Here is a 26070-nt window from a genome sequence, read left to right on the forward strand (position 1 = left end):
GGTATTCCAAAATCCAAATAAATAAATAAATATCTAAAATCCAAAACACCTCTGGTCCCAAGCATTGCTGATAAGGGAGACTCAACCTGTAGTATATGAACAGTCTGTCCTAAATCCAATTATTTAATTTCACCAAAGTAGAGCCAGTAATAAATGAGAACCCAGGAAGCCAATACATGAGAAAGTTCTGTTGATACACTGGGACTACTTTAATTGGGACTAACAATTGGATTTCAGTTTGTGAGCTGGTTGAGAAAAGGAATCACAGCCCCAAATGGAAGGTTTTAGAAGAACATAGCTATTTGAAAGATTGACCCAGCCCCTCACACACATTTCTTCCTCTCTCCCGTTTCCCAATCTTCCTCTTCCATATTTTCCAGACAGGCTTAAAAATAAATATTAAGAATAATAATAAACTGATTTGTAGAAACGGGGGACACCCATATCCAATCCAAATACCCAGGTATTCCAGGGATATCCTCTGATTCAATAACAAGACCAATACCCATTGTCTACATTTAGTTAAAGGCATCTCTGAACACAAGCACTGGAACCATGGCCACTGTGAAATGACACTAGATGGGGAGCAAATTGTAAGATTGGGGGCCACCTCCGAAGTTGAGCAACAGACATTATAGCCATTCTCTGGGCTGCTGAGATACCACCAATTATTTTGTAATGTGTTCAAAATTCAGAGGATTTTGAAGTCCCCTTCTGCTCCTCAGTCTAGTTTGGAAAGCAGTGTGAATTAAGCAGTTGCCTTAACACTGAATCCTTATTCCCTCCCCTCCCTGATATTTATTCTTATTTTGGCCCATTCTCTCCTTTGCACAGAAATCCTTCCATACTGTTGATGACTGTAATCCTCTCCTTGGGTTCAAGTCTATTTTATTGGAGGAAGGAGTTGGGTTATTTTTGTAACCACACATGCCCAGATCCCATTTGGGTGTAGAAAACTAGTGGCACAGTTTGTTAGATCACAGCCAACATTTTTGGAGGAACTACTTATGGATGGATGGGACTGTTTGTAATAGATTCTCAGCACCTCTTTTGCTCATTCATTCATTCCCTTTCATTGCCTTATTACAAGGTAATACAGGTAAATAATAGTATGATGAAATAATACATTTTTTTAAAAAAACAAACAACCTGCCATATAACAAATGCAACAGAGACTCATATGCCAGGCAAGTAGGAAACATAAAGGCAATTAAATGAACTTTTGTAAGTCAAGCAATGAGGGGGGTTCTCTGCAGCCTATAGCTGTAGGCTGGTTCCCCCCCCCCCCCAGTGAATCAAGGCTATTCCCCAAAGTATGAGCAAGCATTTCACTGTGTTTGACAGGAAGATGGCAAGCATTAAGACCAACACAAGTAACCAAGTATTGGTTAGAAAGTTGCTCAAGTCAGAAACAGAGAGAAAAACCACGTATTAAACTGTTAGAAAATGGCACGCAGTACCACGTGAGAGCTAAGGTTGTATAAGGGACTTGTTCTCCCATATCTATACTTGTTTCCCCATATCTATGCTAAAAGTGCTGCTGTTGATGTGTGTATGTGTGTGTGCGTGGTAGTGCTTGTGTGAACATGCTATCTGAGATCAAACACCCTAAGTACACTGTTCATATCATTGCAACCACAAGGCTTTTCAATGGAGCCCGTTCACACATTCAGTTGGGAGTCACCAAGTGAATGAGTGGTTGCATGCATGTGTGAACCAGCCTCAAGGCAGCCTTGCACCTTGACTTTATGCAATGAGACAGTCAATTTTCCAGACCCACAGATGGGCAGGATGGCTCACTGCCATTAGCAAAGACCATAGTGTTTTTGGTTCATGGTGAACAAATCACTTCTTTACCAAATGATCAAATAAAACTAACAACAAAGACAATAAAGACATCATACTGTTTAGCACCTTTCATCCACATGCTGGGCAGGTGGTCACTGGGCCTCACAACACCCCTGTGAGGTAGGTTAAGGTGATCACAAATCATTTACAGACAGATCAACTGAAGAGACAGAAAGCTTAAAGGACAGATTTTGGATTGTGCAAAGAAATGGCTAGGAAGAGAACCCAATGTTTCCAAGTCACAAAAGTTAGAATGCCACCTCAACATTATCTTGGCAGCAAAAAAGCCTGAAATCCATACACATGAAGTAACAAAGAACACATGAACTTGACTGGAAAGTCGCCCTTATCTTTTTGAGTGTGTTCCAAAGGGATCTAACACAATATGGTTTTAAAATACTATTTATATGGCCCTATACAGACAGCCAAAATAAAGCTGCTTCGAGTCACTTTGGAGGTATGGTGTTTCAATGATGCACGAGTCCTAAGAGTCTGGAAGCTGCACCAAAGCTGCACTCCAGTCCTTAGGACTGGATCGTGGCTTTGGCGTGGCTTCTGGACTCTTAGGATGCATGCATCATTTAAATAGCGTACTTGCAAAGTGACTCGAAGCAGCTTTATTTTGGCTGTCTGTATCAGGCCATAGATAATATTTCAAAACACTTCATGATGTTTTGAAATTGCCACCCTCAGTCATCCCTCCCCACAATGCACTATCCAGATGCTGACATATATGGGGATGGGGGAAAGGAAGAATAATTTCAAAGCTGGATTGCTCTCTTCCCACAGGAGTCCCCACACAATTTCCAGTGCATAGAAACCCAAACCATGTGCTGCTTCACCTCAGCAAGTCATCATTTGGTGCCTGTAACATCAAATGGTAACCCGCATGTTCGAAATGAGCCATCACGGATGTAACACCCACTAAGAGTATTTTCACATTGCTCAGTATTATAGCAAACAGACTTTTCATGGCAATCATTTCACGCATTCAGATTCTAGCTGTCTGGTGTAATGAATCACAGATTACAGTCCTATACATCCGTGAGTGAACCAGCCCATAGTTCAGACCAGATCCAGTGGAAACACACCCATAAACACTGGCAGTTTCTTTATTTCAGAAATCATGCTGGATTCCAGACTCTCTTAGTGCAAATATAACTTGGTATCAGGTCATTATGTAGTGATGGCTCTGTAGGATCAAGTTTCCACACCTTTGTTTTTGCCACTTGTTCTTGAACAGACCTGATCATTCTTTGTTTAGAACCAGGGAAAGAAAACAATGCTGAAAGCGTTCTTGGCAGAGTGCATCAATGAAACATTTGCCCATGTACCTTTGGGAGAAGCCTTGATGTCTTAACCATTAGCTGAGGTTCTCTGCACCAGAATATACCTGAGTTGTGAAAAGGAATAGCTTCCATCTGTTTCCCCACATGAGTTCAACAGTCATAGGCCATTCTCAAGAACTTCTAAGGCAGAAGACAAGTGTGGAAACACTTTCACGCAACCTCCAGAAAAGGAACTGTGTTTCCCTCTTGGAAACGTTCCAATCAACCTCAATTTAATGTATGAAATTTGGGAAAAGGCCAGGAGGGACAGAATTGCTAGCTTCTATAATTTCCCACTGACCCACTCATCGATTTTTGAAGTCTTTTGTTGTCAGAAATGGCACAGAAAAACAGGCACGAGAAGGTTTTTGCAGCAGAGAAAGTTACAAACTAGCCAAATTATGTATGCACACAAATCCTGATGGTTCAGCGTGTGTCCTTTGGTACTTGTAGACTTAAAGATTTCTTTTTCTTGAAAGCATCACGGGGCTTCTGTTGAGACATGCCACAGGGAATATTGGCTAAGCACCAGATTTGCAAAACTATCAAATCTTTATCACAGTTTGCCTTACTAGAATGGTGAGCAAACTTCCCCGCTGCCCAACACATACTTTCGGAGTATATGTGGTATGACAGAGGCATGCAAAAGAAAGGTATACCATATTGCACTAGATCCTGTCTGATCTTGGAAGCTAAGTTGGGTCAGTACTTGGATGGGAGACCACCAACAAATACTTGGTACTGCGGGCTATATTTCAGAAGAAGGAACTAGTAAACTGGTTCTGAGTATTCCTTGCCTATGAAAATCCTATTAAATTCATGGGGTTGCCATATGTTGAAAGGTGACTCAAAGGCCAGTACACACGCACACTGCATTTATAGAGCCAATGTGCTCCAAAGTGTTCAAATTTGGGATAAAATGCAGGGGTGGAGAAATGCTGATATATCTGGCAATGCTTTTTTTGGTCAGGGAGGGGAACAAGACATAACACTCTTTAGAACTCCTTCCTGCATCCAGCATCCCAAACTTAAGACCCCCAAGAAATGACATTTTGTATGTCATTGTATACAATTGCTCTAAAAGGGGCTGATGGGTAGAAAATGGTGGCAATGGATGCTCAGAGAAGCTCTGGCAGAGAGTGATGAGTTTTGCCTCACACAAATTTCATGTAGATTCATGAAGATTTGTGGGGGAAGGACTCCACCTGTACCCACAAAATTAGGCATGTCTGTGTATGTGCCTTCAAGTGACCTGCTGACCTATGCCGACCCCATGAATTTCATAAGGTTTTCTTAGGCAAGAGATTCTCAGAGGTGGCTTTTGCCAGTTCTTCCCATTGAAATAGAGGCTACAGCACCTGGGATTCATTGGCTGTCTCCCATCCATGTTCTAATTGCCAGCACTGATATCTCAGTTCCATTCTGATGCAAAGCATTTAGTAGAATTCTTTCAAGAAAATCTATACTCCTGAAAGATAGGTCAGTTGTGGAAGAAAGACAGTAGCTTGCCCAAGACCAACTATACCAATTCACGTCAGAAGCCAAACTATAACTAGGTAGTCTTCTTAACTATCCCATTGCAGTCAAAACCAGCAATCCTTGGCTATGTATTCAGGTTACATGCAAATGCATGTCACAAGCCTTGATGGTGTCTGCCCCCAAGCCAACATTGTTTTCTTCCCCCGACTGCTTTTCACCCTGCGGGTGAGGTGTAAATAGCACCCACGTTTTGCACAAGCACTTGTGTGTGTGTGCACGTGTCCTAAGACATGGGGTGAGGTAGATGTCTGTTAAAGAGATGTCTAGTGCAATGCAGTGGAGGAAATGTTGATCTTGAGTGCAGTTCCAAAAACCCACTTTCCCATGAATGGCATGCGGTGGCAATGGGCCAGTCACTATCTCTCTGCCCAACTGACCTCTCAAGCGTCTTGCGGAGGAGAGAAATAAAAATTGTTAATTTTTAAAGAGCCACAAGACTTTTTGTTAAACAAATATGGATTGCAGAAGCCTGATTTAAAATGTAAAATGTGAACCAAACTCAACCAAAAAGGTAAGTGTGAAGAAGGAATGGTTGTGTTCATTGACTCTAATTTACTTTTATTTTATTTTTTTTAAATTGAAAATCCAGTCTTTAAAAATAATGGGTTTCATATAATATAGTTTACATAAGGCAGTTCCATTTACTGTTATAATGCTCACTGAATGATTTTTTCCCCCAACCAGAATCTCAGGGTAAAAATAAAATAGAAATAAATAAATAAATTCCAGATGGACGGCCGCCGTCACATCATGGCAGCCTTCGCAGTAATTATCTTCTGGTGAAAACAGGGGGTCTGACTAGCTTGATAGTAAATTAGTAACTACGACTCTTCCATGTTTCACATTAATATAAAATCCTATTTAATAATAAGAAGAATGAGAGCCAGCATGGCATAGTGGTTTGAGTGTAGGACTATGGGGTAGTGCCCTTTCTGGGCACATGTACTTGCATGCATGTCTTCTATAGCTAATGAGACAACCTGGATCCCAAAGGACATATCTTTTTGTGTGTTGCTAATGGAATTTATCCCCCCCCCCCGGACTTTAAGATGCCTTGTCTCGCATCACCCACAGGGCTAGAAGAAGGAATGGCCTGCCTGTATGCATGAATATCCCTCCATACCATCTAAATTGAGAACAACAACAACGTCTTGACAAATATGAGGCCTGTAACACTGTCATTTTCCCTCTTTCTGTATGATTTTTAACACCTTTGCCTGATGAAGACGCCAGTGGAGCATCAAAAGCTTGCAATGTGTATTTTGTGCATTTTGGTTGGCTCAGTAAAGGCATAGCTGTTTTGTGGATTTTGGTTGTTATTATACTTTGCTCTATGGCCAACACCACTGGATATATGTCATGTCAATAAGATATAAGAAACTTTTCCTAACCCGTTCTCCCATGGAGCTCTCTTCTGTAGAGGCTTGGCTCTTAACAGCATCCACCCACAGTCTTATACTTAACTGATCGTCATTTTAAAACCAGAAGACTCCAGCTGCATGTATGTGCCTATAAAGAAAGCTCCAAGAAAGCATTTTATGAAAGCTAAACAGTAGCTGCCTTAGGGTCCCATATTGGGAGAAAGATGGAAAATAAAACGGAATGAAATAAAATAAACAAGATAGAGGTTTAGTCACAAGATAGGAGATAGCCTCAGTAAATTAGGACAAGGCAAGAGTTTGACAGGAGAGGAGCATAAAACAAAAACTAAAATAAAATAAAAATTAAGGCTCTAATTTTAAAATGTGCTCATTGAACGAATCACAACAAGAAGCCCAGAGATGCGCTATATATATATATATATATATATATATATATATACACACACAAGAATTATTAATTGCCCTGAGACCAGTGGAAAATTTGGCTTAAAACGTTTTTAGGATATTTGTGCATCTGGCAATAAATCCTCAAGACTTTTTTTTAAAACACACTGAAAAAAATTCAATAATAGCACTAGTAATAAGAATAAGAATAAGAATAGCAACAATAATGCCCAGGCCACTGCAAAGCAAATCTCCTTTGCAAATGTTTCTCTGTCAGGTATATTCAGGTGAAAACCTTTCAGCTTCAGAAAAGAAAAGAAGTTACCAAATTGGTCTTTGCAAATTAAACCTATACAAAACCAATTACATATAAGCCATCAGAATTGCACCCCTCCTCGGCTGAACTTGTATTTCGAATGGATCAATTTGGCTGTTTTTGTTGTTGGGTTATTATCATTAATATATTTTTTGCCATTTTAAAACATCTTACAGTATTTCTGATTTTTCTTTTTTAAAAAATTGCACCTACTACACACAGAAAATGCAATCACTTTTATGGAAGTAAACGCTAGCTTTTGTTGGTTTGCTTGTTCCCCTTTCACCCTTCAGTCTCTGAGGCAGGGAACTGAAAAGATGCCCTAGATGAGAGAGGGAGAAAAAAAATCCTTTAACAAAACAATATTCGATGGATGGAAATCATGTACGCACAGTCAACCATTTCAGCCCAGACACAAGGAAGAAAGGAATCGAGTGTAAACCTTCAGACGTCATGTATGTTTCACACAAACTGTCTTGGTTGTTGTTGTTGTTGTTTTTTAGGTTTTCCACTTTCCAGCGAGTAGAGGTCTAAGTGCTGAAGTTGGCATCCTATGCTAGACCGTCCAGTTGTTGGGATGCGTTGTTTCCTTCCTATGTCCATACAGTGGCGGGCACCACTGAAACCAGTATGTGTCTGCAGCTCCCCGGGAGAGAAAAATGCAATGAGGAAAGTCAAACGATTCTTGGCTAAACCATCACAACAATAAACAATAGAAAGATTAAGCACCAAATTTTCGCCAGAAACACCTCAATGATGAGTGATTCCCACTCCAAGTTTCAATTCTCAATTTTTCCACGGGTTGTTTTCCATTTTCTCCTTTAGAAAGCAGAAAAAAACATGCACAAATCACGGGACACGGTTTAAGATCACTTTAAGGCCCTTTCAAAAAACGAAATGCGTCATTACCAGTTCAATTCACGTTTCCCTCTTTACAGCCTTAAAATGATGCCTGCAGGTCAAAGCCCAATTACCAGTCAAAGCTTAAGAACTGTGCCTTTGAATTAACTTTCTTTTTGCTACTATGCTGAGTTTTATTAAGACTGAGAATGGTTGTGGGGAGGGAAGGGCAACCATTATGGAACTTAATGTTTTTTAAGTTCTTGTTTTTTCTCTTTTCTTTTTTTGGTATTTCGTTCCAGAGTTAAAGGCCATCTAAAATTTGTTTCCAGAAATCAAACTGACAAGTGTTTTGCTATTCTGAAGCTTATTGATCCCAATATCAATTGCAAGGGGGGGAAAAAGCCAATGAAATAACTTGCTTTCAGAGACTGACACCCCAACTTTAACAATTTCTTACAGGCGGGGAGAAGTTCCAAGCTTAAAGATGTAATGGTTTCCCGATTCAGTTAAATGGGAGGAAGAAATCTGCTCATGGATTCTTTAGGGCACATGAGTGAATTCGCTCCATTTGAACGAACTGGGTAACTAATAAGCCAGCAAATATATCTGCGACACGATGCCAGTTGCTTTGGCCAGTTGGGTACCCGTCGAAAGCCGTTTTTTCATTGACTTAGAAAGAAAGAGGATTACACCCTGAGATTCAAGCTAAGTACAGTGAATCGTAAAGAATCACCCCCAGTTTTTTTCTTCTTCTCTGCATCAGGGATGCAGTCGTGACGTAACAAACATCGTTCAGACTGGCCTGAGGAAACAGAATTTAAATATGTACTATTAAAATAACTTCTGTGCCAAATCACAATCCAGCCATGATCCGCCTTTAAGACTAGCTTGTTCATTTGCTTAGCCAGGGATAATAATTTGGGCCATTTTGTGCCAATTGAATAGAAAGAGTTACATTTCCTTCTCATCTGATTTTTTTTCTAGTTTCATATTTTTAGAATAGATTATATACATATATCTACACACACGTGTGTGTGTAAATATACATATACATATATATTTATATATATTTCAAATATACGTACATATATCTATATATTTATATCTGTCCTTAAAATCATCAGAGTTTTGCATGAGGGAGGTGACAGTACATAATGAAACTCAGCACCTAAGGGCATAAGGCAGTTGTAGGTTTTTTTTGTTTGTTTGTTTTATTTTTTATTATTATTAGTATTATTATTATTATTTTCAATCAGCACCAATCCCTATGATAATGTCCTACACTTGGTGTAAGGTATAAAACTCAGAGGCGGAGAGGTGTTCACTTTTCTCCGACCTCTAAAGCGTGGAAGTTGAAATACTGGTTGGTTTGTGTTGTTGTTGTTTTCTCCTGTGCGTAAAAAACAAAAGAAAAGTTTTTCTTTTTGTTTTTACTTACAAAACATAGAGGATCTCTCTCTTAATTTTTTTCCTTTTTTCCCCCAAAATACATACTGCAACCAGAAAGAAAACTTATTGGAAGGTAAGTTTCATGAGCCGTGTTGACCGTAAACAATTAACCTAACCCTTCCCACCCCCAAATTCCCTCCTTTAATTTTGTTTGTTTGTTTGTTTGTCTGTGATGGTGTGTGTTTGTGTGTGTGTTTGTGTGTGTGTGTGTGTTTGTGTTTAAAGGAGATTTTAAAGTGAAGATTCATACTGTAGCAATTCATACAAGAGAGGTCCGTCTCTGTACCTAATTCCTACAGCAGTGGGAGTGACATACTGGAGAATGTTTATAGTCCTTCTCAACCTCCTGTCTACAAAATGGGCGTCCCAAGCAGGGTACCTCTTTCTTGGGATGTCTATCTTAATGAGAGGGCCTTCTGGGTGGTAGGGTCTCCCAGACGGAGTTGATGGCACCATTGCTCTCACTTGGAAAACTGGCAAGCAAGTGTCAGCTGTGAGTTCCTCCTGTTGCTCCGTGGCCGCTCTGGTTGGCGTAGCCTGGGCCGCCCTGTACCCAGGGGTCTGGGGAGCCATGGGTTCAACGTCAGGGGGCAAAGGAATGCCCCAGAGCAACTCGGCGCAACAGGAGCTGGCAAAAATCTTAGCTCTCGGCCCCATGGGATGCAGGACGCCGTAATACAAGAGCATCAGCGCGATCCCGGCAGCGAAGCTAAGAAAGACACAACAAAGTGCTGGCACAGCGTAGGAGTCAGTGGTGTCGGGATCTCGGTACCAATACCAAAGGAGCGTCAAGGCTGCATTCTCTGTCAAGACTACGGTGTAATAGGCAAACATTCGGTATCGGGTCCGCCCTTCCTTGACATTAAACCAGCAAAAAATGTACACGATCCCTACCACCATGTTGAAGAGAATCTCCTCCCATTTAGACATGCAGAAGTCTGTCCCACCATGGATGATCCAGAAGGCCATGGCGCACCAGTGGACCACGACAAAGATCCCAAAATAGAGCTGGAAGATGGAAGCAAAGAGGGCAAAAGAGATAACTCTGGATGAGATGGTGAAGAGGCGCCAGAAGAGATGGATAAGGGCCCCTCTGTAGCTCATGCTCTTCTTGTCATCCCTAGAGTCCCGAAGAAGCTTGTGATAGGAGGCTAGCACCCAAGCCAGGGACATCAGGGAGGCCACAGAGGACACACCTGCCGGAAGAACACACAAATCCACAGAGTTAAACAGGAAGCACGGGACAAGGAACGCATCCTCCAGGGGGGCAGGTGTGGAGCATGTTTACAATTGCGGGCCACGTTAGCGAAAAAGATCTAGAGGAGGAAGAGAGAGAGAAAAATAAGCAGAAGCATCATTCCTTGACCTGCGATGTGAGCACCTCCATGCCGTGCAAATCATCTGGGCCACTGCTTGCATGAATTTCATCACCTACAGAAGCAGCGGGTTTAGTCATCTTAGGCCAAAGGCAGGGAATGTGAGCTCCATCAAGCCATGCCTGATCTCCCAAGGACTTTCTTGTGGATCTCAAGGGTCCTGCCATATATATATTTTTTAATTTTTAGAGATTTTCTTTTTAACCTCAAAGTGCTTCCTTGCCTATAAAAGAAAACATAGGTGACAAATCTGGAAAAAATTTGGCCCTCTCCTTGAGCTACTTAAGTTGTGTAGGGGTGACTTTTAGTCAAGTGCTGTTTTGGAAAAAGTCTTCCATTGGGTCTTAAGGGGCATCTGTTGTTGTTGTTTCTGACTTCTGCTGACCTAACATAATCCTATCATGGGGTTTTCTTGGCATGTTTCTTCAGAGGGGTTGCCATTGCCATCCTCTGAGGTTGAGAGGGCGAGGTTTGCCAAAGGTCACAGAGTGGGTTTCCATGGCCAAGTGGAGATTTGAACCCTGGTCTCCAGAGTCATAGTCCAATGCTCAAACTACCATGCCACCCTGGCACACTAGCTCTTTTAGCGGCATCTACACTCACTGTAGAAATAATGCAGTTTGGCACCACTTCAAATGCTCTAGGAGAGCCAGTATGGCATTATGGTTTGAGTGTTGGACTACAACTATGAAGACCAGGGTTCGAGTCTCCATTCGGCCATGAAACCCACTGGGTGACTTTGGGCAGGTCACATGCTCTCAGCCTTAGGGGAAGGCAAGAGCAAACTTTCTTTGAACAAAACTTGCCAAAAAAACCCCATGACCTTAGGGTTGCCACCAGTTGGAAATGACTTGAAGTTACACAACAACGAAAACAACAACAGCAGCATCCAATGGAATCCCGAAACTTGTAGTTTTGCCAGGTCATTAGCCTTCTTTGTCAAAGAGCGATGGGACTTCACAAAACTATAAAGCCCAGGATTGTGTAGGATGGAGCCATGGCAGTTAAAGTGGTGTCAAACTGCATGATTTCTACAGTATAAAGAGAACCTGGGAGTCAGCAAGACAGAAACATGACACACTTGACCCCAGGCTCCCTAGAAGCTGCAGGGGAGCATTTCAAGTATTTTTTAAACCAGCAATAGTATCTGGGGAGTTGGGAGTCTGGCTCTCTGAGGACCACTGAGAGGCCCATGTGTCCCCCCATACTCTGGATGAGGAAACGTACTGCCTACTGACAGTTCCTAAAATGGCTTCAATCAGCAAAACTTACTCTTTAATTCATACGTTTCCAGTTTTAATCTCTCTTGTCTCCTCTTTAGCCTTCTGCTACCTAGATCCTTTATCACCTTGCCTATCTCTTTCACACTAGACATTTTGAGGCCTCATTCGCACTACATAATAAACCAATTTTTGCATTGGATTGTTTTGAATCGATGGAGTGATTCAACACCAAATAGATGTTCAGACTTAGATGGCCACGATCAAACTTGCTTGTTTCAATTTAACTCACTTCACATTCACATTAACAACTGGATCGATTCAAAATGGATTCTAAAATGTGCGACGTCACAGGGATGATTGGGTCACAAGGAACCAAATCCAGCTGACAACACATTCACACTTGCATTGAACCGAATTGTTTAAAAAGATGCGGTAAATGCCTCATATTTGGAAGAACCGGTTTAACAATGCCCCCCACAAACCGCATCAAAACATTTGGTGTGAACAAGGGCTCTTTAAAGTGGCTTAAACCAGTTTGAAGACTAGTTTATGGTGTAGTGTGAATGAAGCCATAGTAGTATGATTCCACTTTCACAGCCACAGTTCCACCCTATAGGATGCTGGAATTTGTAGTTTTGTGAGATATTTACATATCCCTTGTGCTTCACTAAACTACAAATCCTTAGAATTCTGTAGGATGTAGCCATGCCAGTTTAAAGAGGTATCTAAGGGTTCATCTACACTGTAGAAATAATGCAGTTTGACACTACTTTAAGTGCTGTAACTGTAACTCCATCCTATAGAATCTTGGGTTTGTAGTTTTACAAGGTCTTATAGCTTTTTCTGCCAGAGAGTGCCAATGCCTCAAAAAACTACATATCCTAGGATTCTGAAGGATGGAGCCATAGCAGTTAAAGCAGTGTCAAACTGCATTATTTCTACAGTGATAATTCTGTAGTGTGAAAGAGACCAGAATACTTTTCAATGACAGTGAGATGGCCTTATTCCTCTGGCTGACTATTCCCACTCTGTGGCCTCATGGCAACAAAGCCTATTGTGACTGTCTGTCCCCTGACTGTGATACCAGAATAAATCAGCAATGCCCTAACAGTTGGTATCTATGGCTCCAGGGTAATCAAATTACTGAACTGTAGAACTAGAATAAATAGTGCCTTTTAGAGCCCACAGGGAACCAAAGCTCACAAAAATCACATCTTGCTTGCAAAATCTTTTTGGGACAGGTGCTAACATGGTGCACCTTTCAACATTTCACAGATGAAAACTGGGACATGTGTGGCCCAGCAACATCTGAGTATGGTCAAGACAGCAAAAATTATTAAGGAGGAAGAACAAGGAAGATAGGTATTTGCTTTTGCCTGACCCTTCTGGGAAGGGAACGTTTCTCTCCTCCTCTTCTCCCTCCTGGCTGTGTACATTGAGCACAAATTACTTTTGCATTTCAAACTCAGTTTGCAGGAGCTGAAGCATGCCGAGGACAAAGGGGGGAAATGAGAGGATGAGGGAGAAACCGGGACATTTTTTTTTTTTTTTTAATAAAATAATTTTATTGTTAAAATACATAATATACATAGTGTATTACAAAACAATAAAGCATAAATACAGTAACAATACACACAGATAAACATACATAACTAAAAAAGAAAAAGAAAAACAAGAAAAAACAAACCAAAACTAAAAGAACACCAACAAACAAAAAAAAAAACCATAAGTTTATCATGACTATACATTAAGCTCTAGTCTTATTATTCTCCTAGCAAGAGTTTGTGGATCATAATACATATACTATAATGATAACTATCCTTATTCATCCTTTATCTCTCTCTTTACCTTCAAAGCACCCTATCTTTACCTTTCCTTCTCTCTCTTCTTCTACAACCCTCCTTCCTTTAACTCTTCCCCCTCTATCTCCTCTTCTCCTACCTACTCTTACCTTCTTTCACTTATCTTACCCATCTTCAATCTACTCTATGATCTTATTACCCTATCCTTTAAACTCTTCATAGTCGGTTCTATCTTTCTTTTCATTCACTAGTAGCTTCTTATAACTTCATACAGTGACTTCCTGTACCAATCTTGATCCATTATTGTATGTTATGACTTTCTGATCTTTGCCTATCTAGTAGTGGATCCTACATTCCTTATTGTATATAAATATCCTGGGTGTATATACACTTCATTCTGTAAATTCTATATTCTTTCGTAATTTTAAATTCAAATTAATGAGACAGTTGCAGATTTACCCCATTTTTGTTCCAAAAATTTTATAACCTCGATCCATTCCTCGTTTAGTTGGTTTTTTTGTTCATTTCTTAGAGCCATGGTTAACTTATCCATCGCGATTGCCTCATATAACTTAAACATCCAATCTTCTACTGTTGGGCATTCTTCATTTTTCCATCTTTGAGCATAACAAACACGTGCCGTAGTTACCATATAAAACAGAATCTTTTCTTCCCTTTTTGACCATGTGTTGTCAAATATACCCAATAAGTATAATTCTGGGATTAGGTTAATTGATTTCCCTAATATTTGACTAATTTGAGCATTTATCTCTCTCCAATAATTCTTAGCTTTTTTACAAGTCCACCAAAGATGATAAAAAGTTCCAACTTCTTTTTTACATTTCCAACAGCAATTATTATTTAGTTTGTAGATTTTTGCTAATTTATCTGGTGAGAGATACCAATGGTAAAATATCTTATAGTAATTCTCCCGTAGTCCTTGAGAAACTGTGAATTTAAAGTTATTTTGCCAAGATTTTTCCCATTGGGATAGCTCTATAGGATGTCCTATATTCCTTGCCCATTTAATCATGTGTTCCTTAACCACTTCTTCTTCCAATTCGTATTTTAATAATAATCTGTATATTTTCCCAATTGAGTTATCTGTGTTGTCTATCAGTAGTTTCCCTAATTCGGAGTTTCCTTCTTTAATCTCTACCTTTCGTTGTTTTATATCTTCTCTATATCTACTCAGAATTTGTGAGTACGCAAACCAACTAATATTCCAGCCTTCTTTATTTAGTTTCTCCTTTGATTTCAAATTTGTAATATCTCCACAGTTTTCAATTAAATCTCTATACCTATACCATTTCCCCTCTCGAACCATCTCTTTTCTATAGAAGGCTTCATGGGGTGATACCCATCCTTCTATAGTTGGAAACATCCTTCTTTTATATTTATTCCAAATTTTGATTAATGCTTTCCTAATGCAATGTTCCTGAAAAGATTTATTTTGCTTGTCTTTTTCATAAATTAAATAGGCATGCCAACCAAAGGACATACCTTCTGCTTCAATTTCTAATAGATTGTTATTGTCTAAATTTACCCATTCTTTAAGCCAAATCAGGCTACATGCCTCAAAATAAAGTTTAAAGTTAGGTAGGTTTAATCCTCCTCTATCCCGAGAGTCTTGTAATAGTTTGAATTTAATTCTGGCTTTCCTTCCTCTCCAGATAAAATTTGCCAAATCTCTATCCCATTCTCTAAATATCTTTTCTGAAATCAAAATTGGTAGTGTTTGGAACAAGTGCAAAACTTTGGGAAGTATCATCATTTTTATTGTGGCTATTCTGCCCATGATTGATAAGTTTAATTTGTTCCATCTCATCAAGTCGTGCCTTATATTAGCCCATAATTTTTTGTAATTATTTTCAAAGAGATCCACTGTTTTACTCGTTATTTGTAATCCCAGATACTTAGTTTTTTTCCCCGTCTTAATTCCTGAGAGATCTTCTAGCTGTTTCTCTTCATTCGGCTTCATATTCTTAGTCATAATCATGGATTTATTCTTATTAATTCTACAGCCAGTCCTTTCTCCAAAATTTCCTAAAATTTCCATGACTTTGGCTATATTATTAATTGGATCTTCAACAAAAAGTATTATGTCATCCGCGAAAGCACGAATTTTATAAGTTTGATTTTTGATTCTTATACCCTTGATTTCATCACTAGAATTGATTTCTTTTATCAATAATTCCATAATCAAGAGAAACAACAATGGAGAGAGTGGGCAACCTTGCCTAGTGCCTCTCTGTATATTGAAGAAGACCGTATTTTCCCCGTTTACTCTGATTTGGGCTTTTTGGTTACAATAAATCTTTTTAATCCAGTTGATAAAGTTCTTTCCTATCTTGATTTTTTCTAATAGATTTATTAATAAATGCCAATTAACCGAATCAAAAGCTTTCTCTAGATCAATAAACATTATACCAATTTGCTTATCATTATGTTTCCCATAATACTCTAAGACATTCAATAGAATTCTTGTATTGTCTCTCATGTGTCGTTTTGGGAGGAAACCTCTTTGGTCTTTATCAATCAAATTACTTAAACATTTTTTAATACGTTTAGCCAATATGAAGGTGAAGATTTTATAATCATTGTTGAGCAGGGATATTGGACGGTAGTTTGAAGGTTCTAAGTTATCTTTGTCTTCTTTTGGAATCAGAATTATTTCTGCTTCCTTCCAGGAGTCAGGGAATTTCCCGGTTAAGGCTTCATTCATAATTTTCTGTAGTAGGCCTACTAGTTCTTTTTTGAAAGTTTTATAAAACATTACAGTTAATCCATCGTTGCCTGGGGATTTCCCTGCTTTACTTTCATTTATCGCTTCCCAAACTTCCATTGTAGTAATTGGCTGATTTAAATATTCCCTATATTCATCAGGAATATGATTCGGGTCCACAAGATTTAAATACTCTTGAATTTTTTCTTGGGCTAAGGTTTGTTCAGAGTAAAGATTCTGGTAGTAACTGACAAGTGCTTTCTTTATTTCTTCTTGTTGTGTAATTATCTTTCCATCTGATCTTATATGATTAATTGCTTTCTTTTCTTTCTTTTTCTTCAATTTATATGCTAACCATTTCCCTGTTTTGTTAGCATGTTCAAAGTAATTTTGTTTCGCTTCTTTCAGCTTCTTTTCTATTTCTAATGTTGCTTGTATTTCCAATTGTTTACGTATGGCTTTAATTTCATTCTGAATTTTCTTATCTTTAGGGTTTTTTTGAAGTTCTTCCTCCTTCTTCTTAAGGATATCGTTCAGAATTAATAATTTTTGTTTATTTTGCTTTTGTAGTTTAATATTTTGCTGTGTGAAGAACCCTCTAATTACCGCCTTTCCAGCGTCCCAGACAACGGGTAGTTTAACTTCCTTGTCCAAGTTTTCATTGATAAACAATTTGAACATTTCCCTAAATTCATCAACAATTTTATCATCCTTCAAAAGTTCTTCATTTAAATACCAGTTTTTTATTTTGATAGTTTCTTTTAAAGTTAATATTATTGGGTTATGGTCTGAGATTTCTCTGTTTAGTATTGACATTGTCTTTACCTCGCTAATCAAACTTTGTGATATCAGAAACATGTCAATTCTAGAGAATGATTCGTGGGGTTCAGAGTAAAATGTATAACTCTTATCATTTTGATATAAATGTCTCCATATCTCTATTAAACCATAATTATCCATAAGTTCAAAAAATTGTTTGGGCAATTTACCCTGTGTTTCTTTGATTTTTTTCTTTGAAAGTCTATCAAGACTAGGTTCTATTACCCCATTGAAATCTCCTAGGATTATAACATTTTCATACTCGTAATTGGCCAATTTCCCTTGGATTCTACGGTAGAACACATTTTTGTTATCAAGGGGACCGTATATGCCTAGTATTAGACACTTTTTCCCTTTCCAATTAATTTCAACTCCCAAGTAATGCCCGTTTTGATCTTTAAAAATTTCTTTGGATTCAATATACTCTTTCACATATATGATTACCCCTCTTTTACTTTTATCAATAGCAGATATATATTCATTTCCGAATTTTTTATTCCTGACAAGTCTTTTATCCTTATTTCTAATACGGGATTCCTGTAGGCATATCACATCTGCTTTGTTCTTCTCTAAAAAATGAAAAACCCTCTTTCTTTTCTGGGGTGTGTTTAATCCTTTTACATTCCATGATAAAATTTTCATGGTAAATTTACGTTTTCAACCTAACAATGATTTGACACACACCAAATTTCAGTAATATATTGAAAGCTTTATTTATGTGATTTATGACTAAAACTATTACACAATAAAGTGGGTAGCTAAAAAAGATTCACTTAGGTTACTTAACGTCTTTTAACTCTATCAAAAGAAAGTAATCTCTATAATAAAAATCAATTTAGAAACTATTTAGGTTACTATAAGTAAATACCAGTTAATAGAAGGCGAATTTTCACCCCTCTTTTGTATTTCCCCCTCCCCCTTGTCCTTGGGAGAAACCGGGACATTTTAAAAACAGTTGAAAACGTGGGATGACAGAGGATTAATGAGGATTGTCCTTGCCAACTCAGGACAGTTGGAAGGTATGGGAATACAATCCTACAACGCAGCCCCCCAACCTCTGATAGTTGACTGCCCCTATTTTAGACCTTTCCAATCTCAAATCCAGGCCCATGGAAAATGTCAATTCACAAGCATTGCAGACAGCCTCCTCCAGTTAAAAATAAAAAAGTTAACTTTGGTCCAAAACACACTACAGAAATAATCCAGTTCAAGATTGCTTTAACTGCCCTGGGAATCATAGTTTACTGTGGCACCAGGACTCTCTTGACAGAGAAGGCTAAATGTCCCACAAAACTACAGTACCCAGACTTCCCTAGCATTGAGCCAGGGCAATTAAAGTGGTCTCAAACGGAACTATTTCTGCAGCGCGTTCTGGCCCATTATCAAGTTCAAGCTTTCCTAAACATCTGTAAATTATTTACTCCCTATTACTCTTGTAGACAAATATATGAAGCTGCATCATCACACCACTGTTTATTGAACCCGGTGTTTCTCAAAACTTGGTCTTCCAAAGTTTTGGAGCTCATCTCAATGGCATCACTAGGTTTGGCATCACTCAGTGTGATAATTTATGGTGTCACCCCATTCATTGACTTCTTCCCTTACCATACCATACAGAATCCTCTCCACAGTGGCACATTCCACAGCTCTTACTGTCAGGAAGTTCCTCCTAATGTTGAGCTGGAATCTCTTTTCCTTTAGTTTGCATCCATTGCTCTGTGTCCTAGTCTTTAGAGCAGCAGAAAACAAGCTTGCTCCATCCTCAATGTGACACCCCTTTAAATACTTAAACAGGGCTGTCATATCAGTTCTTAACTGTCTCTTCTCCAGGCTAAACATTCCCAGATCACTAAGTCTCTTCTCATAGGGCTTGGTGGTTTCCAGACCCTTCACCATTTTGGTCACCCTCTTCTGGACATGCTCCAGCTTCTCAACATCCTTTTGGAATTGTGATGGCCAGAACTGGACACAGTATTCCAGGTGAAGTGTTTTGTGAGTTTTTTGGACTATGTGGCCATGTTCTAGAAGAGTTTATTCCTGACATTTCACCAGCATCTGTGGTTGGCATCTTCAGAGAGAAGATCTGAAGATGCCAGCCACAGATGCTGGCAAAACGTCAAGAATAAAGCCTTCTAGAACATGGCCACATAGCCCAAAAACCTCACAAAAAACTATGGATGCTGGCCATGAAAGCCTTCGACTTCACATTCCAGGTGAAGTCTGACCAAAGCAGAATAGAGTGGGACTATAGAACAGAGTAGGTCATAGAATCCTAGAGTTGGAAGAGACCCCAAGGGCCATTGTGACCAACCCCATTCTTCCATGCAGGACTCACAATCAAAGCACCCATCCAGCCTCTGTTTAAAAACCTCCAGAGATGGGATCTCTACCATCTTCCAAGGCAGTTTCTTCCATTGTTAAAGAGTCCTTATGTCAGGATGTTCTTCGTAATGTTGAGATAGAATCTCTTTTCCCGTAGCTTGGAAAGGTGACACAATGCTAGTGACACCACTGCCAAAGCCCCCAGGAATTCTGTGTGGAAGGCCCTCTGCATTCAACTTCAGTCATCTATTGCCTGAGCTCTTTAGGCTGGAGATGCTAGGACTACAGCATGGCCAGCCATCTTCCTATTCCAGGACATACTCTACTTTTCAATCTTCTGTTCAAGAGGAATTTCATAATGTCCTCCATTTTGAGCATGACTAAGAAGCATGAATTCACATTTATATTAGTGTTTTAGCTTTTCTTTTGCAATGCCCTACATTTTTGTTGCATATCCTACATTTTTGCAGCACCTTGTCCTCCTTCACGGTTAGGACATCTGGTCACCCCACAGGAACAGAAACTGGTATTTTCTGCCGTCAAAGCTGGTAATCTGTAACAGTTATACCCCCATCCAAATGGAGGAGGTCCATAGTTCCTAGCATCCATTTTATCTTATTAGGCGGTGCAGCAAAGAGAGCAATAGGGAGGGCTCATTCTCCTCCCTTCAGCTGTAAAAGCAATAATTCTGCTCTGTGCTTTTGCACCGGTATTAGTGTGATATGTTTGTGGTTTGCATACAAGCCATCTCTGTGCCTACTTTGGTGTGCTTCTCTGCAGGTTGGTCTATCAACTACTAGCACTGTTGCCAGGTGGAGGGGGGACCGACAGAAATGGTAACTTGCAACATTGGCCCTGCTAGAAGGGGAATCTGGGAGGTTGTAGTCCAAAAAGTAACTTCTAGAAGTGCTGATCTTAAGTTACCTTAATGATATTTCCCCACCTCTTGGGAACACTTTCTTGAGCATCCCCGATTGGGATGATGATGATGATGATGATGATGATGATGATGATGATGATGAATACTTTCTCTCCTTGCTTTTGTGAAGAATCAATAGGTGAGAAACATTATGTGAATTATGAATATCCTACGCTGATAAGTGCAGGAAACTGGATTAATGGTAGTGATCCCAGATTTTGCAAAACCAGGAGTGGCATCAAGCTCCCCCCCACAAGGATGGTAGTGCCACCTCCTGATGTATTGGACTACAACTCCCATCATCTCCCAGCCAGCATGGCCACTGTACTCCAACAAGCGTGAGAGAGTGCTAGGTTGGGGAAGGCTGTTGTAGGCCACGGGGAAGGTCAAGAAGGGAGTGCAACAAATGAAGGCCCCCGAAATGAATGCTCTAGATCAGACCACACTTACATGGTAAGGTTTCTGCACGGTTCTTTTGGATCATTATGCAGAGCTGTAGCACCAATTGAGGGGCGCTCTCCAGGAAAGTCTCCAAGAGACGCAGCATGTTGACGTCTGCATACTCGTACATCATAGCCCAGTAAAAGCGCCGCTGGTGTTCCTTTTGTCTCTGGCTCTGGATCCCCAGGTACATGGTTCGGATATACCTGCAGGCAAGGAAGAAAGAACATGCACGCCGTGAGCAGATAAGAGGACCAGATTATAAAGGCCAACCATTCATTGACATCTCTATATCTATCTGTTCTATTATGGACTATAACTCCCAGAATCCCTCAGCCAGTATAGCCACAGGGTGTGTTGCCTAGGGCAGAGCTTCCCAAGCCTTCTGATGTGGAGCACCAGCAATTATTTCTTCCACAGTGACAAGGACCAGGACCATATTTGTATCCATCGACTGCAATTATTTCTTTAGTTGCATCTGTACTGCAGAAATACAGGCTTTTATTTTATTTGTTAAAGTATTTATATTCTGCACTATATATGAGGAATTCAGGGCACTGTACAGTAACATTTATCTGAACAGATGAAAATGATTAAAGCACTAAGAATAATTTAAAGGCTAAAAACATACTCCTTTATCTGGAGTTCTGAAATCAGAAATATTCCAAAATCCAAAACTGTCCACATGGGTGGTGGAGAGAGGGACACCTTTGTTTTCTGATGGTTCAATGTACACAAACTTTGGGGCTCGACAGACTGCCCCAAAAGGATGGGCTGGAGCCATTCGTTTTAGCTCCCGAGAGAGCCCGCAGCAGCCAAACCATGCTGGCTCCCTCTGCACCAAAAAGAACCCGGAAAATCCAGGTTGTTTTTGGTGCGTGCAGCACTGCCATCATTACGGTATTAGCACACTGTGGCACATCAATGACACAAGCGCGGCACCTGATGTATGGATCCGGCGCACACTTGCATCATGGTGGCCCCTGTGTGGATGTGAGACCGCCATCATGGCAGCCTACATACGGTCTAGGGTTTAGGAGCATGTGGTTGGTGCGCACTCCCAAACCTTAGAATTGGCGCCGCCATGCTGCTTCCCACCCGACTGTCTCAGGCCTTTGTTTCATGCACAAAATTATTTAAAATATTGTATATAAAATTACCTCTAGTCTATTTGTAACAAGGTGTATATGAAGGAGCCCTGGTGGCGCAGTGGTTAAATGCCTGTCCTGCAGCCACTCAAAACCATAAGGTTGCGAGTTCAATCCCAGCTAAGGGGGCTCAAGCTCGACTCAGGCTTACATCCTTCCGAGGAGGCTGCTAAAATGAGTACCCAGATTGTTGGAGGCAATTAGCTTACAGTTGTAAACCACGTAGACACTGTTAGTTCGGTATGAAGCGGTATATAAATGAAGCTGTTTGAAACATAAACAAACTTAATGTTTCGAGCTGGGTCCCATTGCCAAGATATCTCCTTATGTATATGCAGATATTCCAAAATCTGAAAAGTCCAAAATCCAAAACATTCCTGGTCTCAAGCATTTTGGATAAGGGAGACTCAACCTGTAATGCAGATTGGAACTGCTTTAACTGCGATGGCTCAATCCTATGGTATTCTGGGATTTGTAGTTTTATAAGATATTTTGTTTTTACTCCAGATGGCAGCCCCTTCACATCAGTGCACTGGGTGACACAACCCTGTGAGATGTCACCCAGTTTGGTCCACACCCCGGGCACCCCCTTAATGATACGCCTGGAAAAGAGCACACCAACATCAAACATCTTTGTTTATTCGATAACTTTTATTAGTTGATTGATTTAAAACAATTAGGGTTCACTCTCCTGCTGTTGGTTCCCAGGTGAGATTATAGGAATTAGAAAGTTAATCTTTAATAAATATTTCACACACACACACACACACACACACACACACACGTGTTAATAAAACCCTACCAAACGGATAGCAGGACCAAAAAGAGCTGCAAATACATTTTTTTAAAAAAGAAGACAAAGCAGCTTCAAGGGCGATGGTGTTTAAAACCTATCCAGAGCCATGTTGGGCATTTTTTAAAATAAGAATTTTGTGTCCAAATGTCGTAACTTTTGGACACCCAGCTTAGCTAGATGGACACAAACAATTTAATCAATGAAACAAGAACACAGATTCAGATGAGAAGCTACTTTAAAGATAGCATATAATATGTTTAAAGTATTTGCATCTTTATGTTTACTACCTGTTTTTAAAAATCAGTTGCTCTTTAGTCTGAATTTCAGGACTGTATGTAGCAGAAGGCTGTAGCCGAGATGCTTGAACTGAGTGTCGTACTTTGGACATATCGTGAGAAGACATGACTCACCAGGAAAGACAATAATTTTTGAGAAAGGCAGAAAGCAGTAGGAAAAGAAGGCTGCTGTCCAGGTGGACAGACTCCATGAAGGAGGCCACAGCCTTGATTTTGCAAAGGCCTGAGCAGGTCTGTTTGATGATAGGGAAATCTAGAGGTCTCTCTTTTATGGAGACCTTGTAAAACTACAAATCCCAGGATTCCATAGGAAAGAGCTGCAGCACTTAAAGTGGTTTCAAACTGCATTATTTAGGTGCACCCCAAGACTTGGAAGGCCAGCTATGAAAACCTAGATAAGATCCTAAAGTGCAAATATATATGAATGCCAAAGTGATTTCTGGGTACGGATATCAAAGCTGGATAGTGGAGAAAGCTGGAAAGGGTAGGAGAGACAATTTGAAATGTAGTGCTGGCGGGGAATTCTACAGACATGATGCATCAGTGACAAATCTGAGAGTAAATCGAGCCTGAACTCTTCCTAGAAGCCAAGAGGAATAAACAGAGGCTATCATGCTTTGGTCATATCACAAGACAATATGACTCATTGGGAAGGATGCTGCTGCTGAATAAAATGGAAGGCAGTAGGAAAAGAGGGAAAGACATTACAGATAGCTTGATGCAATGGAGGAAGGGATGGTTATCACTTTGCAAGACCTGAGCAGGGCTGATGATGAGAAGGTACCTTGGAGGTCTGTCATTCATAGGGACACTATACGTCAAAGCCAACTTGGCAGTGCACAACAGCAACAAATGGGGAAACAGGCTGGCCTGGGATAAGACAATTTCTTGTTGGTTAGGGTTAGGTGAGGTTGGGATGGGATGAAAAAAGGGGTAATGACTTGGATCTGCCACAAGATGGTGATCTGATCTAACGATAGCACAGTAAGACAAGAGAAAAGTCTCCCTTTCCCATTTCACTTTCACACTGCACCAGATTTTGTGTGTTGTTTGCCTTCCAGTCATTTCTGACTTATGGTGACCCTAAGGCGAACCTATCATGGGGTTTTCTTGGCAAGATTTCATCAGAGGAGGTTTGCAATTGCCATCTTATGAGGATGAGAGAGTGTGACTTGCCCAAGGTCACCCAGTGGGTTTCATCGCCCAGCTGGGAATCGAACCCTGGTCTCTGGAGTCATAGTCCAATACTCAAACCACTCTGCTATAATTTTGTAAGCATTCAGTTTCACTATGCAAGTTGTAGAGGGAGGCTGAGATGACAATCACAACAGCCCTCTGCCTATTACTCTGCTGTGCATTTTTGGTGCCTTTTGCTTACATCAAATCAGCCCACTCCATCTGCTGTAGTTGGGATGTCTGTCTGTCTGTGTGCCTTCAAGTTGCCTGAAATGTTATGGTGACCCCATCAGTTTAATTGGGTTTTCTAAGGCAAGGAGGTGGTTTTGGCAATTCCTTCCTCTGAAATATAGCCCATAGCACCTGGTATTAGTTGCTGGTCTCCCATCCGAGTACTAACCATGCCTGACCCTGCTTAGCTTCCAAGAACAGATGGATCTGGTGCCTTTTACAGTATTTGTTGTTTTGTTGTTGTTGTGTGCCTTCAAGTTGTTTCCGACATGGAGACCCTAAGGCGAACGTGTTATGGGGTTTTCTTGGCAGGCTTCTTCAGAAGGGGTTTGCCATTGCCATCCTCTGAGTCTGAGAGAATGTGACTTGCCCAAGGTCACCCAGTGGGTTGCCATTACTGAGCTGGGATTCGAACCCTGGTTTCCAGAATCATAGTTCAATGCTCAAACCACTACACCATGCTGGCTCACTTGGCACCCATAGTTTCCAGACCCTTCACCATTTTGGTCGCCCTCCTCTGGACATGCTCCAGCTTCTCAACATCCTTTTTGAACAGTAGTGGTCAGAACTACGTACTTATTCCAGGTGAGGCCTGAACAAAGCAGAAATTAAGGTTCCCAAACTTTTTTTTCTCGTAGACCACTTTCAAAATTTTACTGGTTTCAGTGGACCCCCTGCTGCTACATTTCTACCATATTCCCCAAACTTGTCAAAAAATGTGAAGATTAGACCCCCGTAGACCCCTGTCAAGTCTCCCATGGACCCCTGGGGGGTCCATGTGGACCACTTTGGGAATCACTTTATTTTTCTAGACACTATGTGCCTATTGATACAGCCTAGAATCGCATCAGCCTTTTAGCTGCCACATCACACTGTTGACTCATGTTCAAATTGTGGGCCACTAGGACTCCTAGAACCCTTTCACACATAGTTTTGTTAAGGCAAGTGTCCCCCATTCCATATCTAGGCATTTTGTTTTTTCTGCCTAAGTGCAGAACCTTACATTTTTCCCTGTTGAAATTCATTTTGTTAGTTTTGGCCCAGAAAGTGGGAGAAGGAAAGAGAAACCAGGACATTTTAAAAGCAGCTGAAAAGGTGGGACAAGGTTACATTTTACTAGGAAAGGCGAATAGTGTTGAGCAAAAAGGAGGGCCATTGCTCTCTGCTTGGTTTTTTTTTTTTGGGGTGTGTGTGTGTGTGTCGTTCTACGCTTTTTCTGAGAAGTTTCTCTGCGAATTCTCCAGGAGTGCCGGGGAAAGAAATAAAAAATCCTGGGCTAATTACGAGACGAACCATGGGGAATGTGCACATCATCAGTCTCTTAGCAACTACACTACTGTAGCTCTCCAACAAAGCCAAAGACATTAATTTTCGGAAAAGAGGAAAGGTTTGTAGGAGCTGCAAGGCAAAAAAGAAGAAGAAGACGAGATGGACATCAGAAACCTTACAAGACAGCAGCTACCAAGGCAGTGAGTCCTCGGGGAGTAATGTTGCCTGGAGTAGGGAAAGAGAGGTGCACTTGCTGCGATCCCCCTCTTTAAATGCATGGAACATTTCTAAAAATTTGATTTCTCCACTTGGGATTCCAAAGCGCTGCAGTCTGTTCTGAATCCTTAGGATTGTAGCAAGTAGGATTTCCATTTTAGGACTGTCCCAGGCCCTAGGATTTCAGGGGCAAAACCTGAAACCTAGGAATGAAATCTCAAG

The 26070-nt window shown here is 40.4% G+C and overlaps 1 protein-coding gene across 1 annotated transcript in view; it reads right to left on the reverse strand.

The window, feature by feature from the left end:
* Positions 1-9249: 9249 nt before the first annotated feature.
* Positions 9250-26070, reverse strand: part of XKR6 (XK related 6) — a 191044-nt gene continuing 174223 nt past the window's right edge. The window contains 2 exon segments of the mRNA XM_089528270.1: positions 9250-10285; positions 20726-20922. Of these exon segments, the coding sequence (XP_089384396.1) occupies positions 9321-10285; positions 20726-20922 (1162 nt within the window). The 3' untranslated portion in view covers positions 9250-9320.

The sequence above is a fragment of the Sceloporus occidentalis genome, unplaced genomic scaffold (assembly GCF_023333645.1).
Source record: "Sceloporus occidentalis isolate IW3139 unplaced genomic scaffold, rSceOcc1.0.p SCAF_6, whole genome shotgun sequence".
Taxonomy (NCBI): domain Eukaryota; kingdom Metazoa; phylum Chordata; class Lepidosauria; order Squamata; family Phrynosomatidae; genus Sceloporus; species Sceloporus occidentalis.